Genomic DNA, 17,116 nt, shown 5'->3' with positions numbered 1-17,116 from the left:
TGTGATTTTAGCTGCTAAGGAATTTCTTCTCTCTGTGCACTAACGCTAACTGCATAACCAGAGGATGATGAGTATCAGCAGTCTCACACTCTATCCTGAGTTCTTAAAGTATTATTATTATTAAGAATATAGTCGTCTCTGTGGCACAATCGGTTAGCTCGTTCAGCTGTTAACTGAAGAATCTGTACGTGTTGTATCACTGAAGAATACTGCTTTGTCACTTTCCCATTCACTATGCCTAGAATAATATCTCTTGTTGGTATGCATGAGACCCCTTCTGTTTCATTTGGTTTAAATCCCCCCTGCTTAACACTATTCTATTTACATAACCACTTCATTCTATTTACATAACCACTGTTAACAAGTTCCATCCTCCCTCCAGGGCATTTGTGGTTCAGTGATAGGATTCTCGCCTGCTCTGCCCCTTCTTTGTCACACTCTGATTTTCACCAGTCACTTTTCTCTCCACCCTCTCTATGTCACATCCTGTTTCCACCCTACATGGCAAGTATATATAAAGACAGCATTGTGAGTTTTACGGTACTTTACCTTGAGTTTAGCTTAGCTCGTCTTAGATTGTGCTGCATCCTGCATGAATAAAGAGATACTGCCTACAGCTCAACCATGAGTCCCTGGTCGTCTGTTACCCGCCCGTGAAGCCAGCCCGGCAAAAACAACATACCCCATCGAAAACAACAATCTCTAGTATTCTGAAAAATAATCAGTTCAGTAATTGAGGGAGTAAGGAATTTTATATTACAGAAAGAAGAGACAGGATAGATATAGCAGTACGGTAGAGAGTTCAAAGTAACTGGCTGATTGTACCACATCCTGTGTATCTTTGGGAAACCTGGTTCTCTCAGTGATGCAATGTAATACATGGGAGTCAGGCTTTGTTTCAGGTAGGCGTTCTATATACGGACTTCACTTGTCCTTACCAGTCATTACATCTTGGTTCTGTTAACTTACTGCTTTTTTCCCCCATGGCCTCTGTCAAACTTCTTAACTTCTCTAACCTCATTTTCACATTGGAATAACTAGGGATCACAGCAGTGACTACTTCCTAGGGTATCTGTCAGGGCAAAATGAGCTAATCACCCAAGGACTCTGGGGAAGGGTTGGAAGGGACTTTGGTGAAATGGATGCACTATGGATCCTGGAGTATGATGGTGGGAATGGACCTACGTTGGAGGTAAGAATGTTCTACAGAAACATATAATGGGGAGATGAGAAATTGTACCTGTGTGTGAACGACTGAACTGTAAATCATTGACCCTCCAATCAAGTGATTTGGAAAAAATAAATATTTAAAAAAGAGCTAATCATTGAAGGACTTATCAGAGTGCCAGGTTTGCCAAGATTTTGACTAGTTTCAGTTGCTAGAGGTGGAAAAAAGATAAAAAATAGAAACCTTAGTAAAGGTGGTTCATAAGGAGCCATAGATTTGACATACTGCTTCTGCCGTGAAAGCTAGGTATACCCACTTATACGGATATTCAGCAAGACTTCATGAGTGTCATCATGTAGCCTGACTTACAGGTTTCTGTGGAAGGTAGGATATCCATTTGCTATTTATTGAGCACATAACATTTATAGTAATACACGTATAGCTGACAGCTAGGTAATTCTGGTCAATTTGGAATGTGTAAAATCATCCATCATGCTCATTCAAAAGAAGATTTAAAAACACGTATGATCTTATGTTTTGGTTTTAATTGCTTCAAGGTTTTCAAAACTCGATTTTGACTGTGCAGTGGATTGGGACAAAGAGTTTGGTGAAGATAATACTGACCTCCAAATCCAGGTCTCATCGCAAAATCATGTTCCTCTATTTGGAGAAGTTGTTTCGATTTCAGGAGCCGCACTTTGGTACTGTCACCTTTCTTCATTCTAGCATTTTGTTTCCTGTCTCTCCAAAAGAGGAAAAATGCTTTTGAGATACATATAATAGTCAAGATTTTGATTTAGTTTAATCTTCTATGTCTGTGCATTTAACATGGTACTTATTGAAATATATACACAAAAAATTCATTGTATAAGTTTGTATTTCGCATAGCCAATGATCTATCAGCGTTTATTCCTTTTCATTTTACTATGTAGAAGGACGGCATAGATAAGGAGAGCAAACTTTTGATGACAAGCTAGCTTGGATGTAATGTTCTGGCAGGCAGTGCTTCTTGCGATATGGCTTATTTTATTTATTTAAATTTAATATTTCATTTATTCATCAATGAGAAAGATAGGAAGAGAGAGAGAAAGAACCAGACATCACTCTGGTGGTACATGTGCTGCTGGGTATTGAATTTGGGACCTCATGCTTGAGAGTCCAATGTTTCGTCCACTGAACCACCTCCCGGACCACTGGAATATGGTTTATAGACCCAGAAAATCTGGCCTTTGTCATCTGCATGGAGGTGATCCAAATTCACCTCATGGGACTTGATCCAAATCAACTAAATCTGACCCTGAGGAAACAAGGTAGTGCAATCCGCATCTAATGTGGCATGTATGTGGTTTTCTGAGAGATTAAACCATCTCTTAAAGTAAAACAATAAAAGCAAAACTACAAAATCACAAACTGGTGAAAACAGCATCACACAAAGGTAAAATGAGCAGGAATTATAGGGACAAGGTGAGCTTCAAGGTAGCAATCACTGTAGCAATTTCTAGAGCCTGAAGATAGCAATGATAATGGAGAGATGAGGAACTTGAGGAAAAACAAGTGGACCTGACACTTGATTGACCTGAAAGTCAGCTGTGAAGAAGGTGAGACCCTTGCAACCTGCACTTTTTTTTTTTAAATTTTTTATTTAAGAAAGGATTAATGAACAAAACCATAGGGTAGGAGGGGTACAACTCCACACAGTTCCCACCACCCAATCTCCATATCCCGCCCCCTCCCCCGATAGCTTTCCCATTCTCTAGCCCTCTGGGAGCATGGACCCAGGGTCGTTGAGGGTTGCAGAAGGTGGAAGGTCTGGCTTCTGTAATTGCTTCCCCGCTGAACATGGGCGTTGACTGGTTGGTCCATACTCCCAGTCTGCCTCTCTCTTTCCCTAGTAAGGTGTGTCTCTGGGAAGCTGAGCTCCAGGACACATTGGTGGGGTCTTCAATCCAGGGAAGCCTGGCCAGCATCCTGGTGGCATCTGGAACCTGGTGATTGAAAAGAGAGTTAACATACGAAGCCAAACAATTTGTTGAGCAATCATGGATCCCAAGCTTGGAATAGTGGAGAGGAAGTGTTAGGGAGGTACTCACTGCAAACTCTAGTGTACTTCTGCTTTCAGGTATATATTTTGCAGTAGTTTATGGATACGTGTGCACATAAGCTCTCTCTCACAGAAACTGGTGTATATCTAGGTTATGGGATTTTGTTAGAAAGTGAACTACCTGAGATGAAATTAGAGTGTACTATAAAAGGAAAGGTCTCACCCGAGTAATGAAGCTGAAGGGTTGTCATTCCACACGTGAAGTCTCTAGACAGTCTGAGGTGAAGCATGTTGAGGTGGCAATCGTTGCGTTGGTTAGGCTGTGATCGGCGGATGCAATATTATTTGGTTTGGATTGGGAGATGCATACGGGAAAGTGGGCCCTATCCAAGGGTTCCAGGACTGGGGGAAGTAGGGGCTCTATAGTGGAGATGTGAGGTTCCTGCTGTCTTAGGGTTCAAAGAGACAATCGATAGTTAATGTTATCATCACATTATTTGTTAATTGGGTTAACTTTGAAAAGCCACCTGCACTTTTCTAGGGTGAAGACAGAGAGAGAGTGGGAGTTGGTGGCTTTTCAGATGTGCGCAGTTCTGATGTGGATCTGTGAAGCTGGTAAATTGCTACTTCACTCTCCCTTGCTCATTGTGACGTGTGATACATACTCTCAGAGATTTTTTTCAAGTTGTGGGTCTGGAGTGTCAATGAAAGCGTACTTCCAGGGCAGGGGAGATAGCATAATGGTTATGTAAACAGAATCTCATGCCTGAGGCTCCAAAAGTTCCAAGTTCAATCCCTTGTACCACCATAAGCCATAGCTGAGCAGTGCTCTGGTGTTTCGATTTCTCTCTCTCAAAAATAAAATAAATAAATATTTTTAAAAAAAGAAAGAAAGCACACTTCCTCTGTAAGATGCCATTTATCAGTCTTCTTGTCCCCAATACTAGGAAATTTCATCAATTCCTTCTTCCAGAAAAATGTGCCTGGTAATCACTGCCATCGTCATAATTATCTACAGCAGCACCATCAGACTTTAGGGTGGGGACTTCTCCATGAGTGCTAGCTTTCCAGAAGGAGAGAAAGAGGAGGAAGAGAAGGGAGAGGGGGAAGGAGAAAGGAGAGATGGAGAAGGAGAGGAAACAGTGTTGGAGCCTCTCCGCCCCCAGCTCCAAAGACTGTAGGTATCACACAATAGTGCTTTATCAATGGGGGCAAATCTGGTGAGTCTGGTGGTGGTGGTGGTGGTGGTGGTGGTGGTGGTGGTGGTGGTGGTGGTGGTGGTGGTGGTGTGTGTGTGTGTGTGTGTGTGTGTGTGTGTGTGTGTGTGTGTGTCTATCTGAAGGGAATAAGCAGCCCAGAAATGATAAAAGTCATGCATGCTTGTGGCCCTAGCTCCATAAGTAAATGAGAAAATAAATATCAAAAACTGGTGTTCTCCTCCTACACTGCTGGTGGGAATGTAAATTGGTCCAACCTCTGTGGAGAACAGTCTGGAGAACTCTCAGAAGGCTAGAAATGGACCTACCCTATGATCCTGCAATTCTTCTCCTAAGGATATATCCTAAGGAACCCAACATATCCATCCAAAAAGATCTGTATACACATATGTTATTGGCAGCACAATTTGTAATAGCCAAAACCTGGAAGCAACCCAGGTGTCCAACAACAGATGAGTGGCTGAACAAGTTTTGGTCTATATACACAATGGAATACTACTCAGCTGTAAAAAAAATGGTGACTTTACCGTTTTCAGCCGATCTTGGATGGACCTTGAAAAAATCATGTTGAGTGAAATAAATCAGAAACAGAAGGATGAATATGATCTCACTCTCAGGCAGAAGTTGAAAAACAAGGTCAGAAAAGAAAACACAAGTAGAACCTGAAATGGAATTGGCGTATTGCACCAAAGTAAAAGACTCTGGGGTGGGTGGGTGGGGAGAATACAGGTCCAAGAAGGATTCAGAGGACCTAGTGGGGGTTGTATTGTTATATGGGAAACTGGGGAATGTTATGCATGTACAAACTATTGTATTTACTGTTGAATGTAAAACATTAATTCCCCAATAAAGAAATAAATTTAAAAAACAAAAAAACAAGGGCAACAAAAGGGAAAATAAATAAATATTAAAAAAAAGGAAGAAAAAAAACAACTGGTGTTCCATAATAAATCAATTACTCCCTTAGTAAGCATACTTGCTTCTCTCACCTCTATCTGTTCTATTCTGGTCTTGATTTTATTAACACTTGTTTTGTTTTGTAAGCCAGGGAGCCTTCAAACTTAGACACCTGTACCCCTAAAGCATAATGTGCACTTCAGAGCACATGCAAATGATGGGAGGGTCTGGGAGATTGCATAGATTACTGTACAATCAGTTTCTGGAGCTTAACTTCCTTTGACTTCTTTCCCAAAATAGACTCACCTGAAAACTTGCTTACATTTCTCTTATATCCTCCTTTTAGTGATTACTCTGTTTTGTTTGGCAAAATGGAGACAACCTCCCCTTTCCACCTGAGTCTCATTACATATATTGTCCTATTGCACAAGATTTTCCTAGGTACACAAAGAACATTACAAATAATACTGTTAACATGGTGGAGACTTTAGTTTAAATAACACATCCTTTTATTCAAACCAAGGATTTCCTCGTTTTTTTTTTTCCAAAATAGAATTTATGCTAAGCCTGATCCCAATCTAGCAATGTGTAATATCCATTTACACGTACTGAAATAGTTGGAGGAAATATACAGAACTTCATTTCATCAAAATTTTTTTTAAAAAAAGGTTTTATTTATTCATTTATTCATGAGAAAGAGGAGGAGGAGAGAGAAAGAACCAGACACCACTCTGGTACATGGGGACTGAATTTAGGAACTAGCTCCTGAGAGTCCAGTGCTTTATCCACTGTGCCACCTCCTGGACTACATCATCAGTATAGTTTTGTGACAAGGGAGAAGGCTCAGTAGGCAGAGCACAACATTGTATGCAATCGGTCTCGAGGTTGATCCTTGGCACCATAGATGCAGAGCGGGTACTCTAGGTTCTCTCTTTCAATAAATTTGTCTGCATATGGAACATGAATAGACACAATGACCAGTGGAATAGAATTGAGAGCCCAGAAGTAAGCCTTCACACCTATGGACATCTAATCTTTGACAAAGGTGCCCAGACTACTAAATGAGGAAAGCAGAGTCTCTTCAACAAATGGTGTTGGAAAAAATGAGTTGAAATGTGCAGAAGAATGAAACTGAACCACTATATTTCACCAAACACAAAAGCAAATTCCAACTGGATCAAGGACTTGGATGTTAGACCAAAAACTACCAGATACTTAGAGGAAAATATTGGCAGAACTCTTTTCCACATAAATTTAATTCATCTTCAATCAGATGAATCCAATTACAGAGAAGACTAATGCAAAAACAAACCAATGGAACTACATCAAATTAAAAAGCTTCTGCACAGAAAAAGAAACCACTACCCAAACCAAGAGACCCCTCACAGAATGGGAGAATATCTTTACATGCCTTACATCAGACAAGAGTTTAATAGCCAAAATATATAAAGAGCTTGCCAAACTCAACAACAAGAAAACAAATGACCCCATCCAAAAATGGGAAGAGGATATGGACAGAATATTCACCACACGAGATCCCAAAAGCTGAGAAACACATGAAAAAATGTTCCAAGTCTTTGATTGTCAGAGAAATGCAAATAAAGACAACAATTAGAGGAGCTGGGCGCTAGCTCAGTGGGTTAAGTGCACATGGTGCAAGGCTCAAGGGACCAGTGTAGGGATCCTGGTTTGAATCCTTGGCTCCTCACCTGCAAGGGGGTCACTTCACAAGCAGTGAAGCAAGTCTGCTGGTGTCTTTCTCTCCCTATTATCCTTCCTCCTCTCTCGATTTCTCTCTGTCCTATCTTACAATAACGATAAGCAACAAGGGCAACAAAAAGGGAAAAGAATGGCCCCCAGGAGCAGTGGATTAGTAGTGCAGGCACCAAGCCCAAGAAATAATCTTGAAGGCAAACAAACTAACAAACAAACAAAAAAGACAACAATGAGATGCCACTTCACTCCTGTGAGAATGTCATATATCAGAAAAAGTAGCAGCAACAAATGCTTGAGAGGTTGTGGGACAAAGGAACCCTCCTGCACTGCTGGTGGGAATGTCAACTGGTCCAACCCCTGTGGAGAGCAGTCTGGAGAACTCTCAGAAGGCTAGAAATGGACCTACCCTGTGATCCTGCAATTCCTCTCCTGGGGATATATCCTAAGGAATCAAGCACACTCATCCAAAAAGATATGTGTATACCTATGTTCATAGCAGCACAATTTGTAATAGCCAAAACCTGGAAGCAACCCAGGTGTCCAACAACAGATAAGTGGCTGAGCAAGTTGTGGTATATATACACAATGGAATACTACTCAGCTGCAAAAAAAATGGTGATTTCACCATTTTCAGCCCATCTTGGATGGAGCTTGAAGAAATCATGTTAAGTGAAATAAGTCAGAAACAGAAGGATGAATATGGGGTTATCTCATTCACAGGCAGAAGTTGAAAAACAGGAAAAAAAAAAACCTTGCATTTCAGAGCACAGACCTAAATGATTTCACTTCTCAGAGCACTTATATCACTTTTTTTTTAATTATCACATACAACTTTGCATTTTTACACGTTTTCCTGATTGTGTTGAGCATGGAAGTCTTCTTAGTCACATGTTAAGTCCTCAGAAGGCTCTCTGTTAATCTCTCTGTTGCTCCTAGAACATTGGCACGGATTGAACACCCTGCATAGTGTGGGAGGACTTGAAGTACACAGATTTGGTTGAAACCTTTGTTCTATCCTCAGTTACTTTGTGACTTGGGTAAATTGATGAAAATCTCTGTGATCACTTTTTCCATTTGTTAAATTGGAAAAATTGAAAAATGGAAAATTTGTTAAATTGCTGTATTGCAAGTTTTCCCGTTCTAGAGCCATTAGTTCAATATTTGACTATGTTGAAACAATTTTCAGTTCAGGAAGTGACATGCAGAAATTAAATGTAATATATTGTATTCCAAATCTGTATAGTATATCAGGTTGTAGCCTTTAAGAAAAATCCAACAATTTAGAGAGTCTAACAGTCTAAAAAGTTATATATTGAGTAAATCTGTTGAATCGTAAAATTTGTCTGCATATGTTAATAAATATAAATAGAAGTATTTATGTAAATAAATCTAAAATATTTCCAACAAAATTCTCCTTCTAATCCTAATATTTAGGAGCATTTATATTAACTATGTTTTGCTCTATTTGTAAATCATGAAAAAATGGAAAACTTAATTTTAACATGTATACATACATCTATTCCTGCAATGAAGCCTGGTGGAGTGATAAAATTCCATGAAGGGAGTTAAAATACAAGTTCAAAAAAATAAGGAATTATAGAAAATTTGTGGATTTTAAAGGGTCTTTTTGTGCATTTCACATATACTTAAAGGAAGACTTTAAGTTCTATTTTAATTAACTAGTACTTAAATACATTTTGTTGTTGTTGTTGTAACTGGGGCTTCACTGCTCTTGGTCACCTTTTTCAGAGAGAGACAGTGAGACAGAGGGACAAAGGGATAACACACTACTTGTGCTTTCCCCGGTGCAGTGGGGCCAGGCTCAAACTTGGGCAGCCTGCAGAGCTGAGCAGGCACCTTCCCAAGTGAGCTATCTTACCATCTTCATGTATAATTTTCAAAGTTGTGATTTAAAAAATGTAAATGTTTACTTAAACAAGTATGAAAAATGCATTCAAAACCTGTTTGGAAAGTATATAAACCATTTGGGGGGAAGATGAGATTTATAGAACAGGTTCTGGAAGTGGTTTGCATACACTTGGGTCTGTCTCCTAATACGTTTTTTAACCTAATTAATCCTTTTCCAGTTTATTGGGGTTTGGAGTTAATGGTTTCCAGTAGAGTTATTAACACATAGGTACAGCTTCTCATCTCTCCATGATAGGTATCTGAAAGGTATTCTCCCCATACTTTTTTTTTTTTAGGACAAAGAGAAATTTAGAGGGGAGGGGAAGATAGAGATGGAGAGAAAGATAGACACCTGCAGACCTGCTTCACCACTTGCGAGCGACTCCCCTGCGGGTGGGGAGCCAGGGCTCGAACTGTGATTCTTGAGTGGGTCCTTGTGCTCTGTACTATGCCACCACTCGACCACCTTCCACACCTTTTTTTCCTTCCCATGCTCTTAATACATTCTATAGTGCATTTTATGTAACAAATAAAATTTAGATAGTTTTTTAATAATCGATAAATAAAGTAAAAAATAAATATTGGACATCTCACAGTGCATCAGAAGAGTCCTCAGATAATAATATGTGTGTGTGTGTGTTATATGCTCTTGGATACGGCCAAGCGTAGATTTTTATAGTAGATTCTGTATTCAGGGTTCTTAGTATTCTCCAATCTCATGGAAAGATATGCTTCTGATAAATCACATCACTGATATATGATTTAATTGCATTAGATATTCAAACAAGCTCATAAAATTTCTACCCAAAGTTACATTCCCATTTTTCTTAAAATAATGACTAGCTTTCTATTAAATATCTAAGCCAGTGATTCACCCAAGACATTGTTACAAATGTAAATTATCACTTTACAGCCAAACTGAGTCAGAAATTCTGGGCATGAAGTCCAGCAAACCAGGTGATTTGGATGCATGCCAGAAGGGGTAATAGTTACCAAACATCTGGCATAGGAACTTGAACACAGTAGGCATTTAATAAAAAACAGCTGCTTGTCGTTAATGTTTGGGGCTCCAGCAGGCCGGGCTAGCTTCGTGGCGGTAGACAGAGACGGAGACTCGGGGACACACGACTGGGCTGAGAAGCTGCAGTTTAATCTTTATTCACCAGCGGGCAAATCACCACACCATGTGCTTCCCCATCATTCTCCTTCAGTGGCTGCTGCTGGGACCCTGGCCCTGCTTAGCACAGGGGGCGTGGAGAAAGAGGGGCGTGAAACTAGCAGGGGCCAAACCAAATCTCTCGGAGGTAGGGAGAAGATGACCAAACCAATACGAAGAATACCAACAGCTGCTATTACTTTTCAGCAAACAGCTCATTCTAGTTCCTGGAAAGAACTTTTCTATGTAATTCTAGATCGTTGGAAGAAATAGTTCTATGTGCTCAGCTATTCACAGAATATAGAGTGACTGAATATGTTTAAAATAAAACTATTTCCTAACCAAAACTCATTTCTTCCTTCAATTTCTCCTCTGCTATCAATGGTAAAAACAAAACATAAGCAGAGTCGCTAGATAGGTCAATCATTTGGGTGTTTACCTTATCATGCCTATGGCCTGAGCTTGAGACCTAGCACCACATGGGAATATCACAACAAATGACAAGGCACATACCTTACCAGGCAACTTATCTCTCTGGCTCTGGGATATCATATTTATCCTAGAGTTTTCTGACTGTATTCTATACATGTATAATTTAAAGTCAGTCGGTGTTTTCTGCCATGTCCTCTTTTCTAGAAAAAAATGTTTTGATTTTAGTAGTTACCAAAAAGACTTGTGGATAAAGTTTACCCTAGGGTAGGGTCTTCTCTTCGAAAGCTGAGTCCTGATGGGATAGAACAAAGAGATCTCAACTCAAAGAAGAGTCTCATATCAGCATTAAAAAATATTTGCACGGGTTGGGCGGTAGTACAGCGGGTTAAGCGCACATGGCACAAAGCACAAAGCCTGGAGTAAGGATCTGGGTTTGAGCCCCCAGCTCCCCACCTGCAGAGGAGTCGCTTCACAGGCAGTGAAGCAGGTCTGCAGGTGTCTATCTTTCTCTCCCCCCTCTCTCTCTTCCCCTCCTCTCTCTATTTCTCTCTGTCTTATTCACCAACAACAGCATCAATATAGCAACAACAATAATAATGACAACAAGGGCAATAAAATGGGAAAAAATAGCCTCCAGGAGCAGTGGATTCATAGTGAAGGCACCAAGCCCCAGCAATAACACTGGAGGCAAAAAAATTTTTGTATATTTATTTCTGTATTTATTTTTATGAGATAGAAAGAGAGAGAGAGAGAGAGTCCTGAGTGTTGGTCAGAGCTTCTGACTCAATAGGGTTGGAATATAATTTGCCAGTAGACTTACATCAGCATTCTTAATCTTTTTTTTCCTATGCAAAGTATTATGAAAATTGTTTCAGAAATAGTACTTGTAAGTTGAGGTAATAGTCATTAATTTTCATTTTGAGTTAGAATCTTTTCTTCCAGAACAAAACAGAAGAAACGTATTTCATATTTTCTCTTCTCAGTACCTATACTCAGTAGAAATTCTTTATTTTTAATTGGGGGGAGGGTTAATGGTTTGTAATAAATACAGTTGTTGATACATATGTCAAATTTCTGTTTCTGCAAAACACTCTTATCTCTAGCCTATGTATCTATCTACCGTCATGCACTAGGTCTGAAAGCCCTTCTTTTCCCAGAGTCTTGTTCTATTGTGTTTCCCCTTTCTGTTCTTATTTCTCAACTACAATTATGTCTTTCTTTCTTTTTTGTTTTCTTTTTACCAGAGCACTGCTCTGCTCAGCTCTGGTTTATGGTGGTGTGGGGGATTGAACCTGGGACTTTGGAGCCTCAGGCATGAGCGTCTCTTTGAGTAAACATTATACTATCTACCCCCTACTCTAATTTCTTAACTTCTGTCCATAAATGAGATCATTCCATATTCATCCATCTTTTTATGGCTTATCTCACTTAACATGATTTCTTCAAGCTCCATCCAGGATGGCATAAAGAAGGTGAATTCACCATTTTTAATAGCTGAGTATTACTCCATTGTGTATATACACCGCAACTTACTCTTTGGGTAAAATGTAAGATTATGTTCTCAATGAAAACAGTTAACAGCAAGACATTTAAGGGCCTGGTTACAAAAAGACTGGGTCAAAATAAGGCGCATAAGAGAGAAAAGAGGTCTAGAAATCACTTCATAGTTTTCAGACAAAGAATTCGGCTTTTTCAAGCCCCCGGCTCCCCACCTGCAGGGGAGTAGCTTCACAAGTGGTGAAGCAGGTCTGCAGGTGTATTTCTCTCCCCCTCTCTGTCTTCCCCTCCTCTCTGGATTTATCTTTGTCCTGCCCAACAATGATGACATCATCAACAACAACAATAATAACTACAACAATAAAAACAATAAACAACAAGGGCAACAAAAGGGAATAAACAAATAAATATTTAAATTTTAAAAAGAATTTGGCTTTCTCCCATGTTCACTCTGCTGGTCCTCTTGCATTATGAAAAAGTGAATTATTAGTTACCGATAATCAGAATTTGACAGTATTTATCATATACCAAGATCTCAAGAAGCTTGTAGTCATACCCTAGAAACTATCCTATGCAGTAATTTATGTATTTTTTGGTCAAAATATCTTAAAGCCTGTGTGACAGTGCTGAGTGACAGCTCAGAAATTAGCTCACTGGATGACTGCTAACAGGGCCAATACCTAGCTTTCATTTGAAGTAACTACTTTTGAATCAGTATCTAGTGCCCTACAGGATTGTTCTTTGAAAAGCAGAAGACACAGATATCAATTTTAATGAATCACAGTCTAGCTTATTGCTGAAGAAGGTACCACATCATACTCAGAATGCAGAGAAATGGAAGAACATGTTTGGCTCCATCATGTATCAGAAGCCCTAGCATTCAGTCTTCATTTAAATGATGCCTAAAAATGAGAATCTAACATAACAAAGTCCCCACCCACCATCAAGATCTGACCTTTTTCTCTTGTCTGTTAAATGACACCTAAAACACACACATGGTAGATTTTCCTTAGCAACTCTGCCACCAACGGGGATGGTGTTTGTTTGCCCTTGTTTTATTGTTGTAGTTATTATTGTTGTTGATGATGCCATCATTGTTGGGTAGGACAGAGAGAAAATCAAGAGAGGGGGAGAAGACAAAGAGGGGGAGAGAAAGACACCTGCAGACCTGCTTCACCGCTTGTGAAGTGACCCCCCTGCAGGTAGGGAGCTTACCTAATGTGATGGATTAGTGCCTGTGACTGTCTACTTTTCTCTTCAACACATCCAACAAGCAAAGTAGAGAGATCTCTACTGTTTCAATGAATACAATATTGGAGCCTTCTCTATTTCAAAATAGATAAAGCTTACTGCATAGATATTATAAGCAAACCAAAAAAATATATAACCTGTTGGTATAACCTGACATGTCCCCAAATTCTGTCTTGATTGACTGCCTTGAGAAAATTGAGCAAGTAGTTAAAATTGACCCAGCTTCATATCATTTCAGATTTGGGTGTGGGGACAGAAGGCTGACAGTAAAATATAAACTAACTTTTTTTTTTTACTTATGTTTGACTCAGAAGTATTTAATTGAAGCAAGCATTGTGTTAACATTAGACCTTAGAACTAGTAGTTAAAGGAGTGACTGACCTCAGATATGTAATGCATTTTACTTTGGAGAGTGTGGTTTACACAGGATATATTTCTTAGATCTTATCTATTTGGAGGGAGGGGGAAAGGGAAGGAGAGAGAGGCAGAGAGAGAGAGAGAACCAGTCAAGGTCCCAATCTCAAGAAGAGCTGGAATCAGGAATCTCATAACTTCTTTCTCTCTTGCCCCCACACTTGTTTTGTTTTTGGTCATTAGACCTGAGGTTACAGAAGGATTTATTAAAAATTTATGCTTTCTTTCCTGATCTCATTGTGAGTGCTTCATACATATTCAAAATGTGAGAGCAATCTGGTTGAAACATCTGTCACTCACTGAAGCTGACTGCTTTCCTTCAGTTCTCAGTTTCTCCTGATGGGACTTTCTGGAAATCTTGTGTTTGATAAAAAGGAAAGATTTTTTGGGGACTGGTGGTATAGCCTCAGGTTAAGTGCATGTGGCACAAACCGCAAGGAATGACATAAGGGTCTAGGTTCTAGCCCCTGGCTCCCCAACTGCCCCAGGGTCATTTAAAGAGTGGTGAAGCAGGTCTGCAGGTGTCTATCTCTTCGTCTCTGTCTTCCCCTCCTCTCTCCATTTCTCTCTGTCCTATCCAACAACAACAGCAATAACAACAATAATAATAACAACGATCAATGAAAGGGAAAAAGATTCCCCCACTATAGAAGGCCGTTTTTGTTTATTTGTTTGTTTTTGTTTGTTTGTTCCAGTTATTAAAGGTAGAAGGGTTACCAATTCTTGCTTGAAACTTGAGGGGATTCTTCAGACTTGAAACACTAGAATCTGAGAGTTACCTGGCTACAGCAGTGAACTGGCTGCTTCAATAAAGAGCTATGCTCCATTATAAATATGTCCCAGATCCCGATTCTTGGTAAAATAACAACGTGAAAGCGTTGACATCCAGGATATTACAAAGGTGCAGAAACTGTTTTTATGGGGGGGGGGGCAGGTGGTGGCGCACCTGGTTGAGCACACATGTTACAATGCGCAAGGACCAAGGACCCGGGCTCCAGCCCCCAGTCCCCACCTGCAAGGGGAAAGCTTTGCAAGTGGTGAAGCAGTGCTGCAGATGCCTCTCTTTCTCTCTCCCTCTCTATCCCTACTCTCTCGATTTCTGGCTGTCTCTATCCAATAAATAATGATAGTAAAAAAAAAATTAAAAAGGAAACTTTTAAAAATAACAACACACGGTTCAAATGATTTCTAGTATCTTTTTAAAATATGATCTATCTCATATGTTTGTATTCATATATCATATATTCACATTCAACTATCTCTTCAATGTGTGAAACTATATAGTCTATAAATAATTAGCTTTAGGAGTCAGTACTTAGATGTATTTATACTCAAAAAGCTTTGAAGAAATATAAAACAATTCAGTATCAGTAGCAAATGCACTATTATCTGAGAAATACATTCCCTGAGAGAAAAGTTTGCAAGACTCTTTAACTACTTTCTCCAAGAATAAGTATACAACTGCCAATATTCTCCTTGCCAACCAGAGGTAGTTGACTTTCATAAGTGAAGACTGTCTCTAGAGACAGTCAGTGACACAAAGATGTTCTACTATTAATGATGTTCCTGGCTTTCTTGCAGGCGTGAGGCAGCTGGCAGAGAAACTGGGCAATAATCATATAAGACTGTATTATGACTATCTTACCGGATTCCTTTCACTGAAGAGGACCACCAGTGGTGGGGCTTCCTGATATCTTGAGCATCAGAATAAACATTAGTTGTCAGTACAGTCCAGATGCAGGTGAAGAAGACCAATTGAGAAGCCAGGATCATTTCTTCCAGAAGAAAGGAACACAGGTGGTTGCAACCAGTACTGCTACCAATATTGTCTTTTCATGTATCTTTTCAAAACCAGATAGAGTGCTGGGTAAAAGGTATCAAGTCAAAACAGAGAAGACATTGCTTTCAATGCCATCTTTCATTTAGCAGATGAACTAGATTCATATCACTTACAGGCAAACATCTGTCTGGATCATCAGCAGTTTAAGGAGATCAAAGCAGCTTGTTCTCATTTTCTCTGTGTATCCTGCAGTGCTCCTTCCCAGGGAGGTTCTTAGTGGGTAGCTTGATCCTTTACAGTAAATTCTCAGCTGCGGTCCTGCAGACAAAGAAGTGAGGTTAGACATTAAATCCCCTTAATCCAGCACAATATCATTTGAGTACACTTAATGACTCAGCCAGATAATATGCTTAATGAAAATAAAAATGATTGTTATAATTTTAATTACATATTTGAAGACTTATTACTTCATTGCATGATTTCTTTTAAATTTGAATAAGAAGCCTCCCCATCTCCCCTTGCTCCAGTATGATAAAAATAGAATTATAATTTTTGTCAAATATATAATCACATTTTGAGATGGTAGTTCATTCTACTGAAGTCATAAGTGGGTCAGTTTAAGTTTAATATAGCAGTCTAATAATGAAAAGATAAATTAATCTTGGGCAGTGGGTAAGGAACAAATGTTCAGTGATAATTAGTGTTATATACTTTGCTCAAGGGAGGGAATGTTCCCTATCAATATTCTCTTTCTGTACCCATGTGCCAACAACTGTATATAAAACATTAACCCCAAATAAAATAATAAAAAAATGCAGAAAAGCAATACCAATAATTGGTATGTCAATAAAATTACATTTCTGTAGCTGGAGTATACAGTTATACAGAAACAGATGACCTGACTAGTAAGGCTTAAGACAAATACTATTCTCTTCCCTGAAATATAGTTAAAGGTAAGGTGCCAGGACACATTGGCAAGGTCATCTGCCCAGAGAAGGCAGCATGGAATCATAGTAGTATCTGTACGGACCTTTATTTATGTATGTTTGTGTGTGTGCTAGGGAAGAAACCAGGGTCTTGCACATGTACAATAATGCTGAGTAGTCTTCATGGCCTACTTTTTATTATTTCTCTCTCTTTATTAAAAATATATTTAAAAATAATTTATTAGTGATTTAATAATTATTAACAAGATTGTAAAAAAGATAAGAGGAGTATAATTCTACACAGTTCCCACCACCAGAGTTCCTTGTCCCATCCCCTCCATTGGAAGCTTCCCTCGTCTTTAGTCCTCTGGGAGTATGGATCAAAATTTTTTATGGGGTGCAGAAGATGGAAGGTCTGGCTTATCAAATTACTTCTCTGCTGAATATGATTATACATATGGTGCTAGGGAATGAACTCAGGGCGTCATGTATACACCATACCAATGAGATGCTGCTCTGGTCCCATTTTTTTATTCTATACTTTTGATAGAGACAGAGAAAGAGAGGAAAGATACTAAAGCACTGACCCAACATACAGGGAAATCCTTTGGTATTGTCCAAGTGTTCCACTGTGGTACGAGAGATCAAACCTCATGGTAAGACATGCATTTTACCTGCTGAGCAACCTCCCAGGCTTGGGAGTTCTTATTTAC

The 17,116-nt window shown here is 39.3% G+C and overlaps 2 protein-coding genes across 2 annotated transcripts in view; both read right to left on the bottom strand.

Annotated features, from left to right (window-relative positions):
- The window catches only part of GABRR3 (gamma-aminobutyric acid type A receptor subunit rho3), a 77,847-nt gene extending 62,362 nt beyond the window's left edge, over positions 1-15,485 (bottom strand). Inside the window, 2 exon segments of the mRNA XM_060172103.1 lie at positions 1,793-1,905; positions 15,343-15,485. Coding sequence (XP_060028086.1) covers positions 1,793-1,905; positions 15,343-15,470 — 241 coding nt within the window. The 5' untranslated portion in view covers positions 15,471-15,485.
- The window catches only part of RIOX2 (ribosomal oxygenase 2), a 365,565-nt gene that overhangs the window by 117,915 nt on the left and 230,534 nt on the right, over positions 1-17,116 (bottom strand). The gene's annotated exons all lie outside the window — the stretch shown is intronic.

The sequence above is a fragment of the Erinaceus europaeus genome, chromosome 14 (assembly GCF_950295315.1).
Source record: "Erinaceus europaeus chromosome 14, mEriEur2.1, whole genome shotgun sequence".
NCBI lineage: Eukaryota > Metazoa > Chordata > Mammalia > Eulipotyphla > Erinaceidae > Erinaceus > Erinaceus europaeus.
The sequence above is the reverse complement of the archived record's forward strand: the minus strand, read 5'-3'. Positions and strand labels throughout refer to the sequence as shown.